A 25,860-nucleotide genomic window follows, 5' to 3' on the forward strand; every position below is an offset into this window, starting at 1 on the left:
ATGTGAAGACTCAAATTCTATGTTTCTAGGCTTTTTGATATGAAACAGGGCTGTAATAATAATAATAATAATAATAATAATAATATAAAGGGGTTTTCTGGAAGAAAGGTCAAAAGGTTTCAATTGGCTTCAAGGTCATTACTTCCTTTATAAGTTCAAATATAGAGGTAGTGGCTATCTTATTGGATTACATTTTATCTTACATATCTTGATCAGTGGAAGGACTGCTTGCCTCTAGAAACAGATTTAGTGCTGTTGAAAGCCTGTTGTGAAGAGATAGCATCAGTCCTGACAGCGCTTGGCTGTCACCTCAGCTACACCTGACTTATCTGCTGTCAGACACTTCTGCTACTGTGGCGTGTGAAGCGGTTCTCTCGACCACAGCTGACCTCTGCATGTACAGTCTTGAATATATTTATTGCCTCATGACAAGTTTACAATACAGCTTCTGTTTGGCTTAGTATTTCTGGTGGACGTATGGCTTTACTGTAGCAACAGCAGCTGCAGTTCCCCAGTAGATGTTGATAAGAGTGAGCGCTGCTCCTGTTAATGTTGTTATGGTGGTCTGTGGGCTCACTCACCTTCAGAACAGTGTCGCTCCACCACCAGTCCAGGCCCATGGGTAGACTGCCACTCTGAAGCTCACTTTTTGCGGGAAAAGTTATTTTGTAGCAAAGTAGAGAATTAAACCAAGGATATGATGGAAAATGACGTGTTTACTTTATAGAAAGTTGATCATTACCATCCTAATAATTTTTAAATTGCTTCCATATAACCCACCTTTAGAAAACATCATCCATTTAAGACGCTAACTCGTCTCATAATAAAATAACCCTTTATCCGTCCCACAATGGGGAAATCGGCAAAAATAGCATCTCCCGACCACAAAGGGACTCTAACAGCAATCTTCTGGTCCGAAGTCAGAAACCTTAGCCATTAGGCCACACGGTCAGATGTGCTGTGATGTGGCAAATAATGGAAATGTCCCTGAAGGTGAAAAACAACAGTAGCGTCTCAAAGCTTATTCACAGAAAAAAATTGCATTTATGCCCAGATACGATCCAGATTACATTAAATATGTTGTGTTTCCAAAAAAGGGTGGCATGTCAAGTCGGTGCTCCTTACTCTTACTGGTTTTCGAAAACCACATAAATTCGATTTATTAGAATGCAATAGATTAGCCGGGTAACCTCTTTCCAAGTTTGAGTAGGTGGGCCTTGGATGAGACCCCTCGCCCAAGAGAAGACGACCCCCTCGGCAGTGAGACTGTTTATCTTGGTTCCCTCTCCTGTCTGCTCCTTTGTTTCATTCTCAGTTTTTAAAGCTCAAACAGACATACTGACGTATTGCTCCAACTCACATATTATTGCTTATGTTATCATGCTGATTCCATCATTATTTCTGGTATATTACAAGTAAACTGCCGCGTTCTCAGTGAAGAAAAACAAGCAGTCAGCTGAGGCGACAGGCTTGAAACAAGCCTCCAGGTGTAGCCAAACAGCAAAGGTAAACAATAACAACAGTGTTTTAGATGCAACTGCCAGTTCTTTATTTAGAAACAAGTTATCTACTGTTTATTCTTGCTTGAATGCAGTGGATATTTTGTGCAGATGATCAGAAAAAAGTGGAAAAACCTCTCTCACAGGGGCTTTTAATACGGTGTTGGACCCCGGTGGGGCGCTATTGAGGTTTAGAACAAAAGGAATGGGGAAACAGTTTCCATCTCTTTGAATATAGTTATCTAGAGGTATGCACAGACTGCAAGACAAAGATTGCTCTCTGCTTTGGTTACTGAGAAGTCCCAGCAGACACATTAAAGAGGCTACTGAACAACTAACCCTCTCACATTACACCAGACTCAAAGGATTGTGGGTCAGGCAAGTCCCAAGTTGGGTATTGGTTCCTGTCTCTGTCAGGTTGATGAGATCAGGAGTTCTTGAGAGAGCACCTAGTTAGAAATGGACTAGTGGCTTGAGAAGGGCACTTTAAAAAGCACTTTGCTGACGTACTGAATTGATATTCTTTAATAGCATATTTGACACAAAAGAAAGGCTGATTTATTGCCCTGCTCTTGTCGTGTATTGCTCATATAACCAGCTTGACAGAGACGGATGAAATGTGCAACAAGAGAGCGGCGCTTCATATTTTGCTCACACTTGCTGATGTTTTTGCAGACAAGTGTGCTGAATAATATTTCCTGGGGGTGGGAGGGTCATGTTGCATAACAGCAGTGTGTGAATCGTGCTAAGTGGTGCACTCGTTGAGGATGAGAAAAGCCTGGAGGAAGATGTTGCGCTGCAGCAGCGCTGTCAGAAGTTAATCAGATGTTCCTGGGTTGTTATGATAGAAGCATCTCCCTCTGTGCATATTACACTAGGGCCAGTGTGTGTGTGTGTGTGTGTGTGTGTGTGTGTGTGTGTGTGTGTGTGTGTGTGTGTGTGTGTGTTCAGTGGGGGGCTCCCCTCGCTGCTCATGGAAGCAGAAATAGTGCAGCCTTTGCGTTCTGAGTGAAGCCCTGCTGATGTAATGAGTGCTTCAATGTTTTCTGCTGTGTTTGTGTGAGGGTGTGTTTGCTGTGTGTGGCAATACAGGAGGACAGGACACATTCATCAGCCCAAATTGCCTCCGTGGTCAGCAGGTGATTGTCCTGCTGCCATCCATCCTGGAGGTCAGAGCTAGCATGCCTCTCGTAGTGCTTCTTAATGCATCACTGCGGTTTTCGATAGCATTAAATAGCGGCGTGCTATCTTGTTAGCATATCACTCTGCAGCAGTGTGATTTCTTGCTGCCGGTAAAACTATAATACCAAATCTAGTGTCTCACCAGGTATGAGTTGCCGATGCCTTCAGTGTAAACACCACCAGGTTGAGACAACTAACCACATGTGGCCAGAGTCAGAATAGCAGTTGTACGACTGGCAATTCATGTGGTGGATATCATCTCAATATATTTCATGATGTTCTCACACACAAACAAGAACAACATGATCCTTTCAGAGGCTTAGGTTGCTAACTTGTGCGATCACTATAGTTGGTTAGCAAATGTTATCTTAAATGCCCAACAGAAAATTGGTGATATAGGCATGACTTTTCTTTTGGTCTTACACCAGCATAGCAATGCTGAACCGAGTGTTTTGCTCATTTTTTGGTCCGACAGTACTTGAGACAGATGAAGCCTTGCGTTTTTGCACCATTTTTCTGGTTAATCCAACACCTGACAACTCCTGAGCTCCTGCATTGATGACACATAGATCCATCTATCCATCATTTTCTGCTGCTTATCCTGTTAGGGGGGCTGGAGCCTATCCCAGCAGCCTTCAGGTGAGAGGCGGGGTTCACCCTGGACAGGTCACCAGTCCATCACAGGACCAACACATAGAGACAGACAACCATTCACACTCACAGTCACACCTACAGTCAATTTAGAGTATCAATCAGCCTCGTCCTCTCTTGATGTCTTTGGACTGTGGGAGGAAGCTGGAGTACCAGAGAGAACCCACACAGGAACAGGGAGAACATGCAGACTCACACAGAAAGATCCTGTGCCAGGGCCAGGGCTGGAACCCAGAACCTTCTTGCTGTGAGGCGACAGTGCTGACCACTGCACCACCGTGCCGCCACCCACAACACATAGATAACACAATCAATAATGAAATAATAATTCAAGTGTTCTTGCTATTAGCCCAGAGATCCTGAACAGTTTGTCCCCTGACTCAGAGGAATGTAAATATTCTGAATATTTTGGAACAGATGAAAAAAATGTTAAATAATTATTTTATTAATATAATATCTTTTTTTGTAGGTACATTTAGTTCTGCATCTTCGTGAAAGTTCTGTGGATGCATTTGTTTAGTTGTATTTGTGTAAATGTATTTTTTTAATTATTTGCTTTCTTAAAATTGTTGTCTCTTTCACCTTTAAACCTGCACAAATAATTTTTCAAAATAATGAATCGTCCAAAAATGTTTAGTGACAAGTAGGGGGGCTACAATTTAGGAGGAGAGTTAATTCGTTAAAAAAAACATGGTGCAGCATTAAAGACTGTGTTTCTGTTTGAGGGATGAATGAATGGAATGGTTTGGGCACGGAGTTAAAATAAAGCACAAATATAAATCACTGAAACAAATAAGATCTCACATCATGGTTGGACTAATTATTTACTTTGGCTGTTGGTTATATATTTACTGATATGGGTATTTTTGGGTTGCAAATATATTTGCATCAGTAAAATGCAACAGAGTTGTAGGAGGTAAAAAGGTTACACTCCCTCCTACTCCTTTAATCTACAGTAGTTATCTCATCTAGTCTATTTTAATGTTGTATTAAACAAACGCATTCATAAATTAATCATTCATCTTGCCTTAAAATAACCTTGCAATTTTGCCACAGAAACCAGATCTGTTGACATGTCATAAAACCAAAGCGGATTTCGGAAGAACACGTTCCAGTCTGTTTATGCTCTTGGCAGCAACAATTTGCAAATAAATGAAAATATCACACTTTCATGCAAACTGTGACCTTATTGCCATTGCAATAAGGTCAAGCTGTCTATCACACCATCTCTCACAAAGGACAAGTGTGCCTAAAGCTGTCACTCTCAAAAGTGCTTCCTTTCTCTCTAAAACATGATACATACATCGCAAGACAGACGTTTGACATTGTTGGAGTCAGAGGTTAACTTTTGGAGTGTCTGTCAAAAGATTAAATCCTCTCTTGTGGCTCACTCCTGCCACGAGCCGGCCGACCCTGACACACACCCCGCGCTCATCTACGATAGTTCTGAATGTCATCAAGCTTGTTAAGTTCCCTCAGAGGAATGAGTTTCTGTTATAGTTCAGCAGCGAGGACCTCAAGTCCTCCAGAGGAAGTCGTAAAGCCAGCCACTCCTGTGTTCTGACGTGTCTTGAGCGCAAACAGGGAAGTTGTAAATCGCAGTAACAAGGCCTCACAAATAAAACATAGGTGTACTCGGTGTGCTCCTGACCTTTGGGTGTCAGATTGATTGCTGAAATGGCGCTGTGGTAAATAGCATCCAGAGTTTTTAGGTGGCAGCAGGAGCAGCATGAGCATACACGATATCTGCAGAAACAAATTCCCCAGGCCTCTTCTGATTTCCAGCGAGAGGAGCGGCTCCATTGTTAGGGGGAGGCCACGCTTGTTATCCCTTTTAGATTCGAGAAGAAGCCTCACATTGACGGTAACCTGGACTCTTCCTTGTATGCGGTAGAGACAAGATATCATCAAAAGTCTCTGAAATGAGTATCAATTCTGCCTTATGTCTGTGTAGGTTCTCATTCATCCAGGTCATCGTAGATCGAAGCGAAGTAAAATCTGGTCAACTGGACGTAAGTTTATCTTGAAGACGTTTTCCTCCACCTCAAGGAGGAAAGCCACTCCTTCCAGGACGACCATGTCCAAATTCTCGACAGAGAGGACAGATGGTTTGAAAGAGGAGTTAAAGAAGCCATCCACGTCAGGATAGAGAAACCATCTTTGAACAGAGGAGGTGGACTGCGACATTTCCTTTCACCTATTTACAACCAAGTCCTTTCAAAACTTCCCCAAAGAGCTCAGCTGAAAGACCCATGTGGAACGGCTGATGCCAGCACAGCCCATTAGCATCTGAGTGGTCGGTGAAACCCCCTAACGACCACCCCTGAAACTCCCTGACACCGCACAACGACTGTCGTTTGGGGAGGCCAGGTGAGTCTCGGGAGGGTCGTTTCCACCACAATAGCACTGACCACTCCCACATAGGTTTATAAGCTGGAGTTTCCACACTCTTCACTAGAACTGAAGAAGCCTCTCGGATGAGAGGTGAAACGTCTTCAAGATAAACTTACGTCCAGTTGACCAGATTTTACTTCGCTTCGATCAATTCTGCCTTAGTTCATGAACAGATATTGGAACTAGAGAATTTAACTTCTGAAGAAACTGAAGTGTGAATGCTGGAAGCTGGAAGCTGGAAAGCAAGACTGCAAAAAAAAGTTGTTGGAAAAATTTGGAACAAATGAAGGTTTGGCTAAAAAGCTGAACACAGAGAAGACACCACAAGTTTGGGAAGCTGAGTGGGCAAGATGAAACTATGCTACTCAGTCCATAAACTATATCTTTCATTGTGCTAAGCTAACTAGCAGTCAGCTAATCTCTGTTGGTCTCAGCTCTTTAATGCTTGGCTCTGGGGAGGATAGCAAATGAGAACATCTCCCTAAAAGTTGGTGTTCCTTTAAATGTGAAGTTAGATGACAATATTTTGTTGGACCTGTTAGGATCACTCTAAAATACTTCAGCAAATACAAATGACTGCATTTCCTCTCTGAGTTTGCGGCATGTAATGTAAACGGTAAAAAGAGGATTTTCTCTTATATTGCTTTTAATTTTATATTCAGCGTAACTGAAGAAATGTTGGGGAACGTCAAATTTGCTTTTGGTGTTTCTCAGAATTTTATAAATGACAGTTAAAGGAAATTCCACACATTATCCACAGCAGAAAACATTTAATTTAAGAAAACTCGAACAATATCAGAAACCGATGACAACATAAAGTAGTATTTTTCCGTCACCATTCCACAGTTCCAATTGTAAAAAGTGAAGGAGAGGGCAGTGCGACAAAGATGGGCCGATATTACTGTTATAAACTTCTATGGAACCACCTTCATGTGTAATGAACAAAATAAACAACCATCAAAAGGAGGCCAAGAGAAATGAGAAGGAAACATGAGCAAATCTGCATGGAATAAATTGACTTTGTTCCTGTAAATCGGATGAGATCTGAAAAAGTTGTGTCTAATCCGCCATAAAGAAATGAGATTTTGTGTTGCCGAACCTCACACTTGTACACGCCAAGTCTGACATTGATTGTGTTGACTGAACAGTTGTTGAAATAATCCAGTCAGAGACTTACAGACATTTACGTAGTCTATTTATCATTATTATTTGCTTCATTTTAAACAAGAAAATATATACTCAAATGGTGCACCATGCTGTGAAACCTTGAAGATTTGTTTTTGAGAGACCAGTCCGCTGGGGAATGTGTTCAGGTTTGTTTTGGCATGGAGGGTTGCCCCTCCATGGGGGAGGTGAAGCCCTTCCTGCTGGAGGATGTCTCTACAGGAAACACACTGGAGTCGAAGAAATGGGAATGTCGGACCTAAACCTGGCTGAACTCTTCCCCTCATGTACAGGAGTAAATCTGCAGTGCCTGGAGACTAAGCGGTGTGTGGGTGGGTAAACTCGAGCACCTTGTAGTGGTAGCCGTTGGGGACTTAACCGTAATACACTGAGATCTGCTGCGTCATGGCACCTCTACAGTTGAAGTAGGGGTACAGCAACCAAGGCGACTGAAGACAACATATTGAACCAGACCAGTGTTTACACAGCAATTAGAGTCAAGTTAAAGTAAAACGATGACTAAAAACTGCAGACACACAGCACAGGGCGAGGCCATGGCAACAATTTACTGCATGTACCAGATAGGTATATGGGATCTGAGGGTGCATCATTGGGATCTGGGGCATCATGACTCCTCCTCCGAAGGCAAAATGCGGCGGTCAAGGGATCTAAAAAGAACATATCAATGTGCGCTACATCATATATGCAAATATATTGAATTTTTTGCAGCTGTACTACAATCGTTAATGTTATTGGCAGTTAACATTGTTTTTAGAAATCATCAATTCAGATGTAATTGTAAGCTATGAAGACAAGTTCTGGGAAATTTACTTTAAAGTGGATTGGTCTACACTTTGCACTTCAGTAGAGGGCCGGAGTGCCACAGGGATGAGATATTTTTGGAGCCCACCCTGGAAGATAGCGCACAAACGTGCTAACAGCACAAGCTATCGTTCCTATTGCTGTCAGGCAGCATTTTTAGCATGCTATTAATAAAGTAGCATGTTCAAGATGTTAACATACTAACAGCAGCAACAAAAAAACTTGCCATTTGCTTTGATGTAGAAATATTAGGCTCCTGCTAGCACATGAGCAGAAGCTAGCTTGCTGATTGATTACAGTCTGTTGTTGCTTTTATGTTATGTGTTCTCTCTCCCTTTGTTATGCAGTTTTTCACAGTTGGAAAGAAAACCTTGTGCAAATTACTGATTGTCACTGATGTTAGTGAACAGACTGACTTCTGTGCCACCCTGGTCTGAAACCGTACTGTAAATGCTACATGTAAGAGCCACCGCCTCTTCAACCCTGAATATAAGTGGCTCATAGTCTGACCTCTGCGCGTGTTTCGAGGCTGACCTTGGTACAGCTGTGTGTGTTCGATCGGAAAACTAACCGCTGCCCTCTGATAGAGGAGCTTAAGCAAATTAACTCAAGGACAGATTGCAGTATGTTTGTGTGTGAAGGACGACCAGCTGTTTTCCTCCTCAGAGATTACATAGGCTGTGACGGGGCCTCGACTCCTGGGCAGCAGGAGTCAGGGGTATCAAGGTGTCATTCATTTCCATACAGACCAGGGTTGAGGCAGTCCAGGTTACAAAAGAGACATTTAGAAGTGTAATGGTTGGACACTCTTTCTGTTTTATATGAATAGTATGATTTTTAAGTTATTTTCAGCTAAATGGTTTTTGGTTGTTAGAGGATTCAGATATTTATGATGGAATTTTTCTCTGTTTGAGCAAGAATGATATCCTCTCATTTGCTGTCCACATTTCCAGTCAGACTACCCATGCAGTACCTTCTCCCTTTGTTCACAGATGCAGTGGGTTTGTGAGTTCCCTTGATGCCAGCACCCTCAGAGGGTGGGAGGGTCTGAAAACTCAGACTCCAATAACGCCCACATCTGTACCCACCCTAAGTGGAAGGGTCTTCCTTCCAACATGGAGGGTGTTGCGGTGGACAACCTCATAGACTTTGACCTGCCATCAGAATCTCTGAGCGTGGACGGAGGCCAACACCAGGGCCACTCGGACATTTTCTCCCCAGAGCCATCGTCCTCCTTACTGCCCGAACCCATGGCACCCACCAAGTCCAGCTCCCACCATCACCACCGTCACCAAGACGATGGTGAAAATGAGAGTGATGCTACTGAATCTGCAGACAGCGAGAATGACATGGACCCGCCCTTTCATATGTGGGAGCTGAGACGATCGCCATCATCATCATCTGTTCACAGCGGAGAGGACGCAGACACTGAGACGGTGGAGAGGAGGCAGTTCATGAAGGCTTATGTGGAGAAAGTGTTTCATGGAAAGTAAGGAAGAACCATATTTTCGTCTCCTCTCTCTCTCCCGTACAGCCTGAAGGAAGACAAACCACAGAGGAAGTAGGGAGAATGTGCACAATCATCATCCTAGAGATACTTAAAATTTCACCAATATTCTCTATTTCATCTATTTTGTAAAAACAGTCTCCTTTAAGAGACCAGAAAGAAACTCTTTAGATTTGAAATTAGTTGCTAGATCCCTCTCAGTTTTCATTATTCTGTGTAGTACTGCTCTCTAGCTGGAGAGCTCATCCTAGTGAAGCAAGCCCAACGCAAACAAGGAGTCCTCTCATGTTCAGAGGCGGCCTTAGCTGTTCTTTCTTATCTGACGTGCAAATACTTAGCTTGTTGAATAGCGGGGCTGGGTGATATGTTCTAAAAATACATCTTCACACCTCACTACAGGGAGCCTTGCCTTGTTTCTATTGGCCACGCAGGTATTAGTCACAGCACTGACAGAATATCGCCTGTTGGAACTGCAGCCTGAGGGCTTTTTGTTTGGTCGGTCCTCTCGAGAAGCAAGAGGTGGAATGAGTCACCAGCAGGTAGCGATTTGTCAATCATGAGGAAGCCAAGCCCAAGAGCGTGCCATGCTTTGTTATCTGATTGACTCTAAGTGGGACTTTTATTTCCAAAATTAATGTCAAGCTTTATTGAGGACTTAAACAGATAAAGCACGATAGCACCTGTCCTCCATGCACTTTAATGAGTAGGGCTATTGACATTTTGTGTTGTAATGAAATGCCTTATGGCTGTTATTATGCTGCAAACAAATTTCCTCTTGTCAACAAATAACATTACCTATCTATCAAATGGTGTACTGGCCCGCCTGGTAGATGCAGGCTCTTCATCTCCGTCAAATTTACACAAACGTTTTTAATCATACACTTTGTTTTTGTTTTTGTTTTTTTCAAAACAGTAAATTCAGTCATAAATCAGTTGGGAGAAAATCCATGAATTAACATTTTGATAATTAAATTCATGGTTCTAGCCTCTCAGAATCAAGACTTCTCAGTTCTGTCATTGTAAATACATCGTTTTGATTTATAGAAATTTGCCACGATTGGCCTTTAGTTGCTACTCAAGGAAAAGAAAATAATAGGAGATTCAGTTTATGCTCCCCTTGATTAAATCATGCCAATGAGAATTGCAGATTTATGGTGAAATGTTTAAGTTGTTGGCATGAATTTAGTTTAGAAGTGTGTCAGACTGAGGGCAGCAAAGGACGTCCCTGCAGATCAGTTCACAGATCTCAGTCCTCTGATTGATGTTCTGGTTGTGTAGCAGCTCACACATGATGTGTGAATGTGGTGGTCTGCAACGTCCACAATGATATCTGTACAGTAAGAACTTATGGTAATGTCATACACAATCAAGAACATCTTCAGGAAATAGAAACAAATCAATGTTTTAGAATGTTCAACAAAAGAAAAGTTTTCAGAGAAATACTGTGAATGGTTGTCTGTCTCTATGTGTTGGTCCTGTGATGGACTGGTGACCCGTCCAGGTTGAACCCTGCCTCATGTCCGAAAGCTGCTGGGATAGGCTCCAGCCCCCCCCCCCCCCCCCCCCCCCCATGGCCCTTAACAGGATAGATGGATGTTATGCTGGAATCATTTTTGCAGTGGCAGATTTGAACCTTCTCTTGGGGTTGTATTGGGTAAACTGGCCTATTTAAGCTTTTATCTTTAGCTTTTCTTTGGGTTGCTGTCATGTTGAAAGACCCATTTTGCTCTAAGATGCCTTGATAATGTGATTTCAGCATTCCTTTTATACACTCGGTGGCTCCACTACACCGGCAGCAAAGCAACCCCACAGCAGGAGAGAAGCTCCACCATCTGTAGGCAGAGAACCCTTCTGATGGGCTCTGGTGCTCTCACTGCTCTGTTGTGAGGAAAAGAAACAGGGAACCATCATGAAGTAAAACATGTTAATCATTGGTTTGTATGGGTCATGTGAACACAGACAAGCAAAGGTTTTTGTTGACGTTGTCCAGCAGCTGTGGTCATTTTATTACATTTTCTGGTTATACGAAACAGATTTATTTGCATTTATTATTGAATATATTCTAAAATAGAGGGCACTCAGAATATGCATACTTCATCTGATCCGTATCAGTTCCATAATCAATCAATTGTTCCACGGTCTGAGTTCTGTCATAGTACCAAACCTCGTTAGAATCCATCCACAAACTCCTAACAGAGAAACAACTAAAAGCTCTTCAGCCTTCTTTCCTTACGTCTCCATCTTTAGTCCGTTTTCTTCATAAACTGATGTGTATTTCTGAGTTGTCGTTTTTTTGTTTTTCCAAGCTGAGCACTGCAAATAATTTCCTCTGCTTCAGGCAGTCAATTTAGTCATTTCAACAAAAAAGCTCAGAGCATTCACCCTGCCTGAGGCTCCCGTGGGGGTGGGGGGTAGCAGTTTACCAGACACATTGATGATTGACCACTGATCCAATGTGAGCACTGAACAGTATGAAATGTTAAGAGGCCCTCCCCCCTGAATATCAGGGTATCTTGTTAGTGGCTCTATCTTAGCCTGAAGCTCAATGGTGTATTAGCATCAAGTAATCTGCTATTCTTTGTGTCAGTGGCCTCCAGATAAGAGATGACCTCTGTGACCTTGATGGCGTCTTCCTATCTGCTTACAACACACAGTTTGTCCTCCCCTGCACGACTGTACCTGTTAGCGGCGTTAGCCCAGCTGAGCCCACAGATCAGCGTCAAGACAGAATTTATTTGACTATTCATTCATGTCTGAGCTGGGTCTGCTTCCTAAGGAAGCTTCTCTCAGTCCCTTGAGAAAAAAAAAAAATATTCAGAAAAACAGAGCAGATGTTTTTATTGTTTTTTTTTGTTTGTTTTTTTTAATTATGTCATAATTTCAGAAAAGCTGAGTGGCTATTTTTGTTTTAAAATGTTATCTCTAAAACAGCCCTGGTTTTCTGAATTAAATGGATCATCCATCCATTTTCTAAACCGCTTATCCATTAAGGGGCGTGAGGGGGGATGGAGCCTCTCCCAGCTGACATTGGGTGAGAGGCGGGGTTCACCCTGGACAGGTCACCAGTCCATCACAGGACCATCAGGAGCAATTAGGGGCTCAGTATCTTGCTCAAGGATACTTTGACATGGTCACCGGGGAAAGTGAGGATCGAAGCAGCGACCCCTCAGTTGCTCAACAGCCACTCTCCCTCTGAGCCATGCCGCCCCCTATTAAATAGATTATCATGTCATTAATTCAGAAAAAAACAGCAGATTTTTTTTTTATTCAAGTAAATGCATTGCACTTAAGTATCCTTGTATTCTGTCACCTTTGAAACATTTTAAATATTTTAAATTAGAATCTTCTAGTGTTTGTACGTACCCTCAGAATTTGACAGAACCAGCTGCGTCTTTCACAGGGTCAGAGCACCTGCCCCGTACTGAATCACTGCACCATTTTCACAGGGAGGAGTTTGACCAAGAGGAGAAGGCTCGCTTTGGAGAGCTGTGCAGCGGAGAGAATGGTAAAGGCAGGGAGTGGTTCGCCAAATATGTCAGCGCCCAGGTGAATATGAATGATGGTGGAATGAAATATCAACATGAGACTCACTATCAATGATATTAGACCTGCCACTCTACTGCAAAAACAATACTTGCAGATAGGAATGCAGGTTATCACACTTAAGTATGTTCTTCCCTCACTTCTCCAATTCCTGAAGTACTTTATTGCTCATTTGGGTTTTCATCCACAAGCTTGATGGTGTGTTTTCCTGTGTTGACAGCGCTGCCACTCCAAGTGTGTGAGTGAGGCCACCTTCTACAGACTGGTGCAGTCCTTTGCAGTCGTGCTGTTTGAGTGAGTCAGTTTATATGATTCATACATTTAAGAATATTTGATCTTATACATTGCTATGTTGACTTGCTGTCAGGCTGATCTGGGTGATATTTCTTTTCAGATGTTACCAGATGGACGACTACAGCCCGGCCAAAAACCTCATGACGATGTGCTTCACGTACTATTACATAGGTGAGGTCACGACAGTATAAATATGATTGCTTGCAAAAAACTGTGCAGCTCCAGCCGCCTGTGAGTGTTCTGAGAAGACAACACACTTAACCGCTGGTTCAGCATTTTGCCCTGTGGTTTGTTTGTTTTTTGCAGCGACTATACAGATGACATTTTGTGGTCTTGCAGCAAGTTAAGTGTTTGTGCTCTCAGGAAGCTCTCAGTGATTATTATACCATCATGGCATATTACAGCTTATCAGACCCTGACTGTGGTCATATGTAAGTAAAGCACGCACAAGACAAGTTTGCACTGTCATAAAAGTAACCTAGTGTGTAATCCACAGTTGCTACTGTGAAGGGCTTGCTTGTGTCCTACTTTTGGTTAATTCTGAAAACGGACAAAATGGATAAAAGTGTACTTTTACATTGAAAAGGGTTGAGTCAAGAGCAACTGGGAGGGTCTTGAGGATATTTCACTTTTGTTCAGGCTTCCCCAACTGGCCCTGAAAACCAGCTGTTCCTCAGTGACCTAAAGACAAAACTCACTAAAGGGGAGCAAGTTAGGAACATCTTTTTGAGGAAGCAAATCTGCATTCATTAACTCTCTTCTTGCATAGGGAAGTGCCAGCCTTCTCCCTCAGAGCTGCTGGATCGTGGCGGTCCTCCAGCTGGTCTGGACTCATACCTGAACAAGGCCAACTCATGGTTCTCTGGTAAGAAGGACGCAGCAGAGCGCATGCTGAAAAACACATCAAAGACTGACGTCAAAGGCTTCTTTGGAGGCCTGGAGAGCAAACTGAGGAGCTCAATGGCGCTTAAGACTGAGTGAGCAATTGCACCTCCTTTCTTTTCATTCACTTTCATGAATCTTATTATTGAAATCTTCTTTTTTTTTTTTCCCCCTTCCAAATTTCCACATTTCCAGGGATGAAGAAAATCCAGTTGAGGCTAAACCCAAATCACCAGGTATAGGGCACTAAACATATGCCACGCTTCCAACTGTGGATTGTTATTGTTATTGTTATGTAAACTAACTCACAGAAATGATTTTTTTTTTCTCTCCAGTGTCTGAGGCTCCAGATGAGAAGAAAGGAGAGAAGGTCTACCTGTACACTCACCTGAAGCAGCAGCCCATCTGGTAGCAACACGTCATCATCTCTGGATTTTCACTGACAGATGCTGTCCATCAGCGCTGTCAAGGCAAATCTCAGTGTTTAGTATTTGCTTGACAGGAGGCTGTGTAGTGGAGGACAACAGCTGTAGTTGATGGATTCCTCTGGTGATTCAGCGAGATCACAAAAGGAGTTTTAGAATGATCAAAGCCAACAGAGTAACTACTGAACCCGCTTCTGCAGGATAGTGAGCTTATCTGAGTCATAACAGGTCAAAGCTTTGTCCCAGCTCCATATTGCTCATTAAAATTGAGGCTATTTTTTATTGAGTTGCCTCTTGGCAGAGCAAAATGATAAATGCAAAACAATGTGAATCCATTTTCCGAATTGAAAAAGAGAGGTGTTCTATTTTTCCTTTCAGGTCAGGACACACACACGCACACACACACACATACATACACTTTTTTCTCACTAACCTGGGCAAGCATGACAGCGCTGTCTGGTTGAGTCAGTGTCAGCTGACGTTCTCTTGCTTTCCATAATTAACATTCAGGTATCAGACATGTATGAGCTTGTTCCTGATGTGGATTAGGCAGCAATGATGCTACATTGTTTTGATGGTTAAAGAGTCAGTTATGTGCACCTTTTTATTATTTAGCTGTGCATGTGTGTGAACTGAGCATCCATGTGTAAATTTTGTCTCATTTAGCATTTGCCTGCACAAAGAAATGTCAGGATGGACAAGAATGTTCCTCAAGATCTCTCTTCTCTCTCAGGCATACATTAAGGTTTTGGAACGCTGCCTTCTTTGATGCCGTTCATTGCGAGAGGAAGAAGAGATCACCTACTACAAGGTGAGTCTGAAAAGATGAACGGAATAGGTAGTTGTTTATGACACTAGACTGAAAATGGTAGCAACTCGCATATTATGAAATTGTTTCATTTAATACACAACTGTGCTTCTGTGTGTCGGCAAGGACCTGTTTCTTAAAGACACGATGCCGTCCAGTGTGTTTCTTCTCTCTGCTATTGTTCTCCCTCTCTCTGCATGTTGACTTTAACCCTTTGTCTCCTTGTGCCTTGCTGCCGAGCAGGGGAACGCAAGATGAAGAGAAAGATGAGAGGTCTGTCCTTCTATTTGTCCACTGCCCTAAATCAAGACTTGTAAAACTAAGAGGAAAGAAGGGCAGGAGTCTGGAAATATTTCACACATCTGGTGCTGTTATGGAGGGCGAGCGTAGCGGTGACAGATACATATGATCCTAATTATGAGGTTATATGTGATTTAAAGGAAAAGTAGTCTTTTGTGGGGGGGGGGGGGGGGCGTTAATAGCAAAAACTTCCCAAATAAATTGAAAAAGTAGCTCCTGAACATTGAGGGTTAGCCAACCCTATTGCTAAGGTAACAGCTAGCTTAGGAGTTAGATTTCTTAACAGGCTTCTGGAAAAGCTAGTGTAGATGCTGGTGTTTGTGCATTAAAGCATTAGTCAGTTGAATGTAGACGACGTTATAAAGCTCATTAAAGCAACTTTTTGCCTTTTTATTTTTTTCTTGACAACACCAGTCTCACTGGGGAGGCAGCCTCAGTAACACACAGGTCAAATACTTCAGATTTTCACTTTGACTAACAAGCGAACTGATTTGACTAGAATGGTCAAAGGTCAAAACTTTTGTGGCTAGAAAAAAAACACTTTTTTTTGTCATAACACTAAAATGCACATCATAATTAAGATAAGATTGACTGTGAAATGATGAAAGCGTTGGTATTTTTATATCCAAAAGGTTGAATTCAATGTTACAAGATGATGTTTCCTTAAAAAAAAAAAACTTTGCTGGTCCAATGCTGTCTCAGTAACACAGAAAAGGTCAATCTTTTAGTGAATTTCCTACATTTCTTCAGCATGCAGTTTATTATATGAGTCTAGACAAACGCATTTTAACCATAACTGGACTAGTACACCCTCATTCCAGTTAAGTCTAAAGCAAGGCTCAAAAGTAACTGGTGAAAGGTTTCAGGAGTTATTACTGCTAAGCCAGCTTGCTAGCTTGGAGGCCCCAACTGTACAATATTTTGGTTATTTTTGGTCCACATATTAGCGTAGCTATTTTGTTTCAAGTAAGACTTGACAAAGTGTCAGCAAATGTAAATATGTATGTATGTTAAAATGCTTATGTATTTGATATTTGTCAAATCTAGTATCATTTAGATGTAAATTGAATCATATCAAATTGCTGCTTCATCAAATGTGTTGATTTTAATAATCTATGGTGCAAATCTGTAGTGCTCTGGATGAGAGGAAAACCAATATGGCCACTGGAGAGATAATCCTTATCAGCTTATAGTGCTGATGGGTTTGAGATGGTGGTTGAATGAAGAGGTGAACGTGAGAGCAGCTCAGCGTTCAGCCACATGGTGAAGGGGGAGGGCTCAAGGGCCGGGAGTGGGCGGGGGCGGGGGGGGTTGGCTTTTTCACAGTTTATCAGATGTGCTCCAGTGAACAGTGATGGGATCCTCCAACTGACTGGCTCTGATTGACTGTTGCGTACAGATGAAAGATAAATACGGTTCATAATCCGCTCATTCTCCGCTGCATTGTTGTCCCTATCGCTTCAATTATATGCGAAGTGGTTTTGCTGTCGTAACACGACGTTGCTTGTAATCACAATTGAATCACGAGGGTGTGGTTGTATAATGCTTTATTTTATTTCCTGAGTTTGGCCTCATCTGACTGACTTCATTCCAAAAGATCATATTTCTGTGGCTTCTGTCGGCATGCTGTTGTTGTCTTGTTGGTGTTATGACTTAACTATGTTGAATTCATTTGTCTGCTCACTTTTTCTGAGCCATGTGCTAACAGATCTGGCGTTAATATAGGATCAAACAGTATTTATGCCATTAGTCTCTTTGCATGTGACATATGTTTTATTTACTTCTGCATGTGCCCATCGTCATGCTGTTCCCTTTTCTAAATTTGCACTCTTCTCTAGAACGAAGGCACGTGCTGTAGCACATTTGCTGATGTACCGCTGTTGGTTATGATGCTTGTTTTATATTATGTACACAATATGACAACAATGACTGCTACAATTTTTGTCATTGTTGTTTTTATTGATATTTTGATACTTCACTTTCTAACAATTCATAAAAGGGGTCATCTCCAGACACTTAACCAAAGCCAGAACGATACTGGATTTTTTGGGGGGCCGACACTTAGGAGTTTTGAAAAAAACTGAGCTATCGATGAAATGACTTGCGTTCTTTATATTGGGTAGAAGTACAAGTACTGTTAAAATATTAGGAACACCTTGAATCAACACATTTCTTTAACAGAATCATCAAAACCCTTATAATCCTGATGAAGGGAGGCTTTATTGCAGGGCTGTTGAAATATTCTACGTTATTTAATCACAGTGTTTAGATCGAGTCCACGGTGCTTCCTGGCTCAAGAAATATTTGTAAATTATTAGCGATTTTGTTTGGAACTGATGAGAATGTGAATTGATCTCAATTTATTTTAAAAAGCACCTCAAAGCCATGCTTCCACTTTTCCAACTTTTATGCTGACCAGGTCTCTCTGTGGGGTTGTCAAAGGCCATTAAGAGGGAGCAGATGGAATGTAAGAGAGCGGGTTAAACAAATAATACCATAAGATTTTATGGCAGAATATTTCAAGAGGAACTACAGATGGAACCAGTAATTAAGAATGCAGTTTTACAGAGAGGCTGCTGCTGATACTATTAATGGAGGCGATACATCTGAACATTACAAATGTTCTCATTTGCATATTTATTTTCGTACCAATGTATTTCAATAAATGACACCCTGGTGTAAGTGGGACTAAAGTAAGTCTGCATAAAAGGAAATGGACCTGCAATAAATCAACCGTTTATGATGTTAAGGGTTGACACAACCGCAGCAGAGAGATTTCATTTGGCCATTTGTGCAGGTCTTAGAATTGTACTCGAGTGGTTACCTGTTACACGGCAAAAAGACTGCATTTATATAGCGCCCACTCAAAGGTGACCACTCATTATAAAAGGTGCTAGCATTTTCCTGACACATTCATGCACTGATGGAAACAGCATCAGGAGCCATGAAGGTTCAGTGTCTTGCTCAAGGACACTTCCCTACGCTCGCTGGGGAAGACGGGGATCAGACGCTGCTCAGACATGGTGGAACGATATCATTTTACACTAACTCGCAACGCGAGTTTCATTTGCTTGTCGACAAAGATGATTCTTGGTGAATGAATCATTTGTTGTTTTTTATTCATTTGCTAATGGCTGGTTAGCGTGTCTCTTGTGGTGGCTCCATTGTTTTATATGGTTCAAGTTGTCCCAATGGAGTCTGTCTCGTGCTTCCCATTACACAGTGAGCAGTCACAGGGATGGATGTCATGGATCTTTTTTATGCACATTTGTCAGTTTAATGTATTATTCATCCCACACATAGTTGATTTTAATTTAAAGACGGATAGTTAATTTAAAGATAGTTGTCCGTCTTTTTAGAAGCTGTTTGGGGAATCGGCTGTGTTGACAGGTGCTATTGGTTGACACCCACCCCTTGCCTGTTTCCATGGGGAAGCCCAAGGTGAAACTTAGGTTTGGGAATAGAAGTTTGACTCTGACCTTCTCTGTACTGCAGGGAGAAGTGGTGTCACATGACCCAGGAGGAACGAGACGACAGCTCCAAAATTGATGAGAACATTGCCTTCGGCCAACTCGGGTGAGGAAGTGACATTTTCTGTGTACTAACAGGAGAGAGAGCAACATGGAGGGCTTGAAGCTTTTAAATCACAGAGGCAAGTTGCTTTGTGAGGCCCCCCAGTGGTTCAAAAGGGGACTGTTGGCACTCCTGTGCTGTATAGGTAATTTATGAATAGTAACAAGCCAGTCACAGATTCTTTACTAGGAACTTCTCAGGGACATTAACCCCCCCCCCCCCCCTCCCCGCCACACTGTGGCATAGTTTCTGCATAGCATAACATTAGCATTGTTCTTTTAATGACTGCATTTATGCTTCAAAAAGCCTAAAAACTGTCATTTATTTGTGAAGATTATCTTCATGCACACAATGTGTAAGTCTCGTGAGCAAATGTTTATTTGGCAATTACCAAAAAAAACAATATAAAACTGACTACGACTGACTTTTGTTTGAGGGAATGTATGAAAATGCTAACTCTGTGGTTCGCCTACAAAAATATGTCATTATATGCTTGGGGCTGAATATGTGCAGATATTGCAGCATTTCCCTACACAAAAGCACCGATTGGGCTATTATATTTTGTCGAGTTATATAGCAGTTTTGATTCCAGGGAGTCTCCCGTGTTGGTGCTGGACCTGGATGAGCTGCTACACTAATAAAATTAACATTTCTGGCTCCATTTCTGCCAGCTCTGTCCCAATTGTCAAGTGCAGCCAGCTGCCAAGGTTGCTAAGCGACCGGAGCTGTGTGTCATGATTCAAGGGTAAGGGAGGGAACAGCTGGTGACGCAAATAGACCCGACCGTCTCATTTAACGAGGCTCAGTTCAGCCCTTGTGGTCTACAAAGGACGTCATCTTCAGAAGATGTGACTCCTGAAACGATCCGTCCCTGTAGAGGTATATCATAAGTCTATAGCCTGAACCAGTCTGCCATCCAGTCCCCCATCAAGCTGGCTTGCTCTCCCTGCCTCCCCTACCAGAAGCTTCCTTCTTCAACTGTTATTAACATTTCCATGTTTCCCACATTTTGTATTGTAAACTGTTTTCTTGTCTGTAACAACATCTACTGCACGTCTGTCCGTCCTGGGTGAGGGATCCCTCCTCTGTTGCTCACCCTGAGGTTTCTCAGATTTTTCCCTGTTAAAAGGGTTTTCTAAGGAGTTTTTCCTCAGTCGATGTGAGGGTCTAAGGGCAGAGGATGTTGTTATGATGCCATGTGAAGCCCTTTGAGACAAACTGGTGGTGAAAACGGGCTCTACAAATAAAATTGCCTTGCCTTACCTATAGAGAGAGAACATGCCACGGAATATAAACATATAAGACAAATATATTGAATACCAAGTTGGGACATTGGTTGATTTGTGTGTTTGCTAAAATGTCCTTATGTGCTTTCATGAGTGTGTTGTGTTTATTTCAGGACATTTACTCATAACATGCTGGCGTTCGGGCTCAGTAAGAAGCTCTGCAATGATTTTCTGAAGAAACAGGCGGTCATCGGGAACCTGAACGAAGGTAGAACGGGAAGAAACATCGTTCTGATCAGATATGAAGTGCTGCTGAAGATGCTGTCCCTCAGCAGGCTGTGGTTGCCACAGAGGGGAGCTGTTCAGTCACTGTCACAGAACGTCTATACACAGCAACCTTCACTACCATCGCCTGTAAATTTGAGCGAGTCACACTGGGAGAGAATGTAAAAGCATATTAAAGAGAACTTTAACAATCTTAGCTGGATTTAGTTGAGAGAAAACCTGAGGGACATTAATGCTGATCATTGTGAAGGACTTAGAAGATGAAATGAGAGATGATACAGGTCACAGCAAGCAGGAAGTATGAAGTCTGATCTGAGTTTAACTCTTCTTCTGCTGAATATTCCACAGTAGTTTCACATAATAGTCTTTAAGCAGCCCCACCTTTTGTTTTGTCTGTTTGACAGGGACCGTGCACAACACATATTTTGCACCAGAAATGACTACAAGTTAATTTGCCTCTGTAGTCCCTGGAGATCACCAATCTCAACATTAAAAAAAATCACCGACCCTAACTAACAATGGATGGACATAGACCACAAAACACAATGTAATTATAACCACAATCACCTCACAACATTTCCTCTCATGAATCTATCACTAAAAAAATCTGCATTTCCTGTTTGGTAGGTATACACTTCTAATGGCTGCAGCGCTGCCCTTCCTCCCTCGTTTGAACGGTGGTGGAGCGAGGAACATAAGCCATGTACAAATACACTTATTTTTTGCTTGTATAGTTTGCAGAAAGGTTGCATAGCTGTGTCAAAGTATGAGAATGAGATAACGCAGAGCGCATAAGCAGTTTTGCTACATCTGCACTCATCTGTTTTAGAATGATACTGACGCAGATTGCTTTCAACCGTCACCACGTATTTTTGTTTTTAAATGTGTGTTTTCAAAGTCCGTTGGCTATCAGTGGTAACGCCTTGTTTCCACAGAACCAAGCAAAGCCAGCGAAGTGGTGCCCAGGTGGTGATTTTACATCACATTCACTGCAACAGAGGCCTGACATGTAAACACAACAGTGTTTTCTGTTTTGAATGAGCGGCTCCAGCTCCCTCTTTTACACCAACGTCAATTCAGCACCTTTACTGCCTTCTGTGGTGGATCACGACCAGTCCGTGCCCGTGCACTTACAGACGGATAGCGAAGCTTTAAGGCAGCGTGATCATCCCGCATTGAAAAGGTTGCGTCAAAGTCATTCTCTGACCACTGCTTTTACTGCCGTGGTAGGAATCACAGTAAGAAAGTGTTGAACAAGAAAGAGAGGAAAGTTATGTTACTGGTCAGAGAAGCAAAATCTATTATTGGAAGATGATGTCAAGCTGAATAAGTTAACAAATGCTGCTTTCATCCAAGTGATATTCTGATCATCATGTCTTCTTTAGCAAGTTGACCATAAGTGAAACAATTGATATCGCAAATTACACATCTGTATTTTAGGTTGTCAAGAATGTAAAATTTAACAGTTTTACACAGTACAGCCTTAAAACTGTGTGTGTGTGTGTGTGTGTGTGTGTGTGTGTGTGTGTGTGTGTGTGTGTGTGTGTGTGTGTGTGTGTGTGTGTGTGTTTCCTTGTAGAACAATACAAGTTGCTGAGCGACCATATTGAGAAAATGGCGACGGAGTGAGTTTGAGGACGTCAGGCTGAATTTCATGATCTCCATGTGACAGACTGACAGCCCGCACATCAGCAGTTTTTGTGTATTTTCTTTGACTCAACGTCACAGTGACTCTGTTGTTGCGTTTGTGGTGCACCGTGAATAAGAGTACCGTAGCGATACGTGCCATAGTTGTAGCAAACCCTGTTAATCCAGCGTGGTAGTGCTCCTCTGCAGCCTCTCCTGCATCAGCAATAATGCAACATCATCTGCTGGTGCTTGCTTCGGAATCTAGAGCTCGTCTGTGTTACACACTCAGAAAAACTAGAGGTTTGATACAGTGAAAGCATCTGCACCTCAGTATACTGTCACACATACACACGTGTGGCTCACCACAAACTGAACTCTATCAACACATGGCAATAATTCCTGGAAACTGCAGCACTATGATTACTCTGATGTTCCTGAGCGTTCTTCAATGTGCTGCATCCAAATTTGCTTTCTGACAGATTTAAAATGGCAGAAACTTTGTCCCTCTTGTTGATATGGAGCGACAAACAGGAGGTCGTTAGCCTGGCTTGGCATAAAGACAGGAAACAGGGAGGAGTTTTCCCCGGATTCTTTGAGAGGGGGTGACAAAGACTTGAGAAGTAGCGTAGCACCTGTTGCTTGTGTACTCACCTTTAGTACCTTTAGTGCTCAAGTGAGTAAAATCAGGCTTTTACAGACTAAATTGGCCGTCGGGTTTTAATTGTATACCAAAATGTAAATGGAAAAAAGATAGTTTCGAGTTTTAAAAATGACTGCATACATTTGACACATTCTTTATTAAAGGTCGTGACCAGGAGTACAGAGGAAACTTGCGTTTGAGTTCAGTAAGCTGGAAAAACTCTTTTACTTCTTTCCTGTGTGATCTGTATAAAAGCAGATGTGCAGCAATGGTAAAATGGGGTCTTGGTTTCCATACTGTGTTAATTAGGTGTATTAGTGGTCATTTTGCATTAAGACATAGTCAGGTAAGCAGCGAAACCCTGCTTTATAGTCTTTATGCTAAGCTAAGTCTGCTTTACAGACCTATTTAACTGTCAGACACAGGATTGGTATCAGTCTTCTTTTGGCAGAACTCTCAAATTGTAAAACTATTCCACAAAGTCTTCCTTCTTAACCAAGAATATCCTGTTTCAATTCCCTTTTTGACACTTTTATTCTGACGCATAATTGTAGAGATAAAAGTATTAATTTTATCTATTTATAAACGATCAATTTATGATACCCATGTGAATATTAAAGAGCCATCCAAAGTGCCTTCCACGGAAGTGAACGTCCTTGTCTTTTTCCCCTGATGCTTCCGCTAATTATTTTTACCAAACACTAACGCCGAGCCATCAAAGATCACACCTCCTGATTCTCTGCAAGATGATCAACTTCTGCATGCAAATCAAATGAAATATTTTCTCTGTATGTGTTTGTCATCATGGTGGGACATTGGTCCACCCCCACTTCCCCCCGCATCCCTGTCCTGCTGCATGATATATCTATTTAGCAAGTGCTAACTGCATCCTGCTAACGTGACTGAACTTGTGACTTTCCCTGATTGTACTACTGTATCCTACCACTGCGTGGTGGCATTGTGTCTTCATTGGTCAAACTCCTCAATACAAATACATCACAAACAAATAGATATGTGTTTTTAAAATTGAAGAAGTTTGCGAATCACATTTTAACTGAAGGATTCCCTTCCTGGCGGGTCGGAAGTCATTTCAGATTGAGAATCTGTTACAATCAAAAGTCATTTTGTGCATATTGTACATATTTATCTCCTCTTGTGAGGCTTGTTCATGTGCTGCCGTCTGTGAATTGTGTCTCTTTAATTGTAAATGTATAAACAATAAATGTAGTGATCCATGATGACCCTGAAGTGACCTCATACATCCCACCTCTGAATGACCTGATCAGTTGAAGTGTTTTCTGTGTGCAATAAGATGTCAGACACATCTTCAGAGGAATGTGTCCATCCACATGATATAGTTCTGTCTAATTCCCTCTATTTGTATCAAGTCTAGCGTGTATGTTTGCATGTGCACTAATTTAATCGTACCATGTATGTCTGATTATATGGTATGGGGGGGGGGGTGCGGCTGCACATTCCTTTCCTCTTCGGCCCTTGACTTTACACATTCCTCCGTCTAATAAAGCATTCATTCTACAAAAAAAACAAAAAACTTTTGTTTTAATTTCTTCAAGACCTGTAACTCATGATTATAAAATAATGAGCTAATACCGGAGGCCATTATTACACTGTGAAAATCCTACACCTAAATTATAAACCCTTGAAGCACACTTCGTCATTTATTGCAGTAACTTGGTTTCCATATCAGCCATCGTTTGCGATTTGGAGGTGTAACCTTGGGTGTGGCACAAAGTTCATCTGCTGTTAATTGAAATAAATAATTGATTTACCTGTATACTGTACCTTATAACTCTTCTTTACAACATGTAGTCTCCACATATGTGAATAAGTTACTCTGAATAATGTTACATTGATGTCTTTGTTGTTCTGCATGGCTGCCTGCACGTGTGTCCTTATATACTGAACATATCGGTAATAAACTGTCCACAGAAATTTGCTTTTTGTCTTCTCAAAGGGAAATATTGTGAAGTTTAAGTTTACTCTGCTGGTTGATTGTATGCAGTCTAGAAAGCTGATTAATTTTGGTTGCTCCATGCTTACCAGTTGTTACTCTCGTAAGTACTTCTAGAGTACACTGCAGTCATATAGGAGATGATTTAAACAAACGAATGAAATCAGTGTAGCTAATGTAATGCTAATGTAGCATTTGTAATTATTTCAGGCAAGCATGCTAAGTATTTCTTCTTACTGTAATCATTTCAAAAACATGTACAACCACACATGACAAATACAAAACAGGCAAGATGGCAGAAAATTTCAGAAAGGATGTGTTAGGTTACTGTAAATCTGACAATATGTTACCTCCTTTTGTTTGTGATTAGCGCTTGATTAGCTTAGATGAAAATGCTAGCTAGCATGGAGCTAATAGCGGGGAACATGGGGTATAATTGTTCTTTATTGAGTAACAGAACAGAGTGAAATTTTACACATCAGATTCTGGGGTTGTTGGGTTTCTCCCCCCCCCCCATTCCTGTGAACGCTTCCATGCCTGTGCTAAGTGTTAGCTTGATTGTGCTGGGTCTACATGAACATGATGGTGTTAAAGCAAGACGCTGGTGCTGTAATAAATTTCATTTTTGACGTGACTTTTAAAACCTCCCAGGTCTTTCTTACCATGGTAGCAGCACTAATAATCTTAGCTGAAGCTGCAAAAACAAACAGGATTTCATGTTGGATTTTTATATTGTTATTATTGATAGGGGTTTTTTTTCCCTTTGGGTCCCTCTTGATGGAAAATGTGTTGAAAGACTATTAAACTAAACTTAAAAGAATTCATTAATCTTAGGAAATTATGATGGCGCTAGAAGAAATGGTACCACTTCAGGCTAAACAAAGACAATATCCTATAAAATACTGCTGATCCAAGCATTTTTTTGTGTGTCTGTTGTATGTGCGTGTGTGTGTGTGTGTGTGTGGGTGTGAGAGAGAATGGGGTGCTTATATGCTTGAGTCAATAGCAGCGAGGTGTTGATTGGGACCCTCGGTGGCTGTACAATGTGCTGGAGTGTTCCAGTG

The 25,860-nt window shown here is 41.8% G+C and overlaps 1 protein-coding gene across 2 annotated transcripts in view; it reads left to right on the top strand.

Moving 5' to 3' along the window:
• The window catches only part of kiaa0513 (KIAA0513 ortholog), a 26,752-nt gene extending 1,334 nt beyond the window's left edge, over positions 1–25,418 (top strand). The window contains exons 2-13 of one of the 2 annotated variants that reach the window (XM_086208462.1): positions 8,705–9,201; positions 12,666–12,765; positions 12,983–13,056; positions 13,157–13,227; positions 13,826–14,033; positions 14,134–14,174; positions 14,274–14,346; positions 15,097–15,174; positions 15,415–15,444; positions 18,967–19,047; positions 20,444–20,538; positions 22,135–25,418. In XM_086208462.1, the coding sequence (XP_086064588.1) occupies positions 8,828–9,201; positions 12,666–12,765; positions 12,983–13,056; positions 13,157–13,227; positions 13,826–14,033; positions 14,134–14,174; positions 14,274–14,346; positions 15,097–15,174; positions 15,415–15,444; positions 18,967–19,047; positions 20,444–20,538; positions 22,135–22,184 (1,275 nt within the window). In that variant the 5' untranslated portion in view covers positions 8,705–8,827 and the 3' untranslated portion in view covers positions 22,185–25,418. The remainder of the gene's footprint in view (positions 1–8,704; positions 9,202–12,665; positions 12,766–12,982; positions 13,057–13,156; positions 13,228–13,825; positions 14,034–14,133; positions 14,175–14,273; positions 14,347–15,096; positions 15,175–15,414; positions 15,445–18,966; positions 19,048–20,443; positions 20,539–22,134) is intronic. The other variant, XM_086208463.1, reaches the window with a different exon arrangement.
• The last annotated feature ends 442 nt before the right edge of the window (positions 25,419–25,860 follow it).

The sequence above is a fragment of the Aulostomus chinensis genome, chromosome 7, assembly GCF_037954235.1.
Source record: "Aulostomus chinensis isolate RoL2024-O1b breed Wild chromosome 7, RoL_Achi_v1.0, whole genome shotgun sequence".
In the NCBI taxonomy this organism is placed as follows: Eukaryota; Metazoa; Chordata; class Actinopteri; order Syngnathiformes; family Aulostomidae; genus Aulostomus; species Aulostomus chinensis.